This window comes from Geospiza fortis, unplaced genomic scaffold (assembly GCF_000277835.1).
Source record: "Geospiza fortis unplaced genomic scaffold, GeoFor_1.0 scaffold213, whole genome shotgun sequence".
Taxonomy (NCBI): Eukaryota; Metazoa; Chordata; class Aves; order Passeriformes; family Thraupidae; genus Geospiza; species Geospiza fortis.
This window is the reverse complement of record NW_005054399.1, coordinates 1,517,841-1,519,083: the sequence shown is the minus strand read 5'-3', so window position 1 is coordinate 1,519,083 and position 1,243 is coordinate 1,517,841. Positions and strand designations below refer to the sequence as shown.

General features: G+C 54.1%; 1 protein-coding gene across 1 annotated transcript in view; it reads left to right on the top strand.

Annotated features, from left to right (window-relative positions):
- Positions 1-5: 5 nt before the first annotated feature.
- Positions 6-1,243, top strand: part of RPS2 (ribosomal protein S2) — a gene marked incomplete at its 5' end in the record, with an annotated part of 2,514 nt that continues 1,276 nt past the window's right edge. Inside the window, 3 exons of the mRNA XM_031061069.1 lie at positions 6-89; positions 201-290; positions 699-806. Of these exons, the coding sequence (XP_030916929.1) occupies positions 6-89; positions 201-290; positions 699-806 (282 nt within the window). The remainder of the gene's footprint in view (positions 90-200; positions 291-698; positions 807-1,243) is intronic.

The window sequence follows — 1,243 nt, the reverse complement described above, 5'->3', positions numbered from 1 at the left end:
GGACCGGGCTGCGGGGCCGCGGGCGCGGCCGCGGGAGGGGCCGCGGGAGAGGCCGCGGAGCCCGCGGAGGCAAAGCCGAGGATAAGGAGGTGAGTGGGGAGCGGGGACGGGGGCGATGCCAGCCCCCAGGATGGGGCAGCAGAGCCGGGTCTGGCTGGTGCTGGCACCTGGTGACTCTTGCCCGTGGGTTTCTCTGCCAGTGGATTCCTGTCACCAAACTCGGTCGCCTGGTCAAGGATATGAAGATCAAGTCTCTTGAGGAGATTTATCTCTTCTCGCTTCCCATCAAGGTGAGTTGCTGTGGACATGGAAGGGATGGTCAGGGAGATGCTCCAAGGGGAGGAGCCAGTCAGGGAGAGCAGGGGTTGTTCACCTGGGGAAGGGAAGGCTCCGGGGACACCTCAGAGGCTAAAGGGGCTCCAGGAGAGCTGGAGAGGGGCTTGGGATAGGATACTGGGAAGGAATTGTTCTTGTAAAGGTGGTGAGGCCCTGGCACAGATTCCCAGAGAAGCTGTGGCTGACCCTGGATCCCTGGAAGTGTCCAAGGCCAGGTTGGATGGGGCTTGGAGCACCCTGGGACAGTGGTAGATGTCCCTGCCCTTGGGAGGGGGTTGGATTAGCTGACCTTTGAGGTCCCTGACAACCCAGACCATCCCAGGATTCTGTGATTTCGGTGTGCTCAGTGCTGACTCTTGCAGGAGTCAGAGATCATCGATTTCTTCCTGGGCTCCTCGCTGAAGGATGAGGTGCTGAAGATTATGCCTGTGCAGAAACAGACCCGTGCTGGGCAGCGCACCAGGTTCAAGGTAATCCCCTTTCTCTGGATCCTCCTGTTCACAACTTCCTTGCATTTTTATAGTAATTTTAATCATTCCAGATCTTTTTTATTGTCACATCTAGTAAATAAGTATTTTGCTGTGAGGACCATTAGTAGTTTGTTAAGTGTATTAACTTTTAAGTGTCAGTGATGTGTGCAGATGTTCCTTGACGCAGCACTGGCCCAAAAGTTGGGCTGCAAGACTTCTAAAACTCCTTCTTAAGAAAACTTTTCTGACACTGCAAAATTCAGTTGTTCTTGCTCTGCATTGTTGGGTTATCAGGGAGAAGTTTTGGGTGTAAGCAGGGAATGCTGTTGAAGAATTGTGGGGAGTTCTGACCAGAGTGAGGCTGCAGCAGGGAATTCAATCCCAGTGCCTGGCTGGTTCTGCCTGAAGGATGAACTCTGAGGGGAGAAATGGGTTTT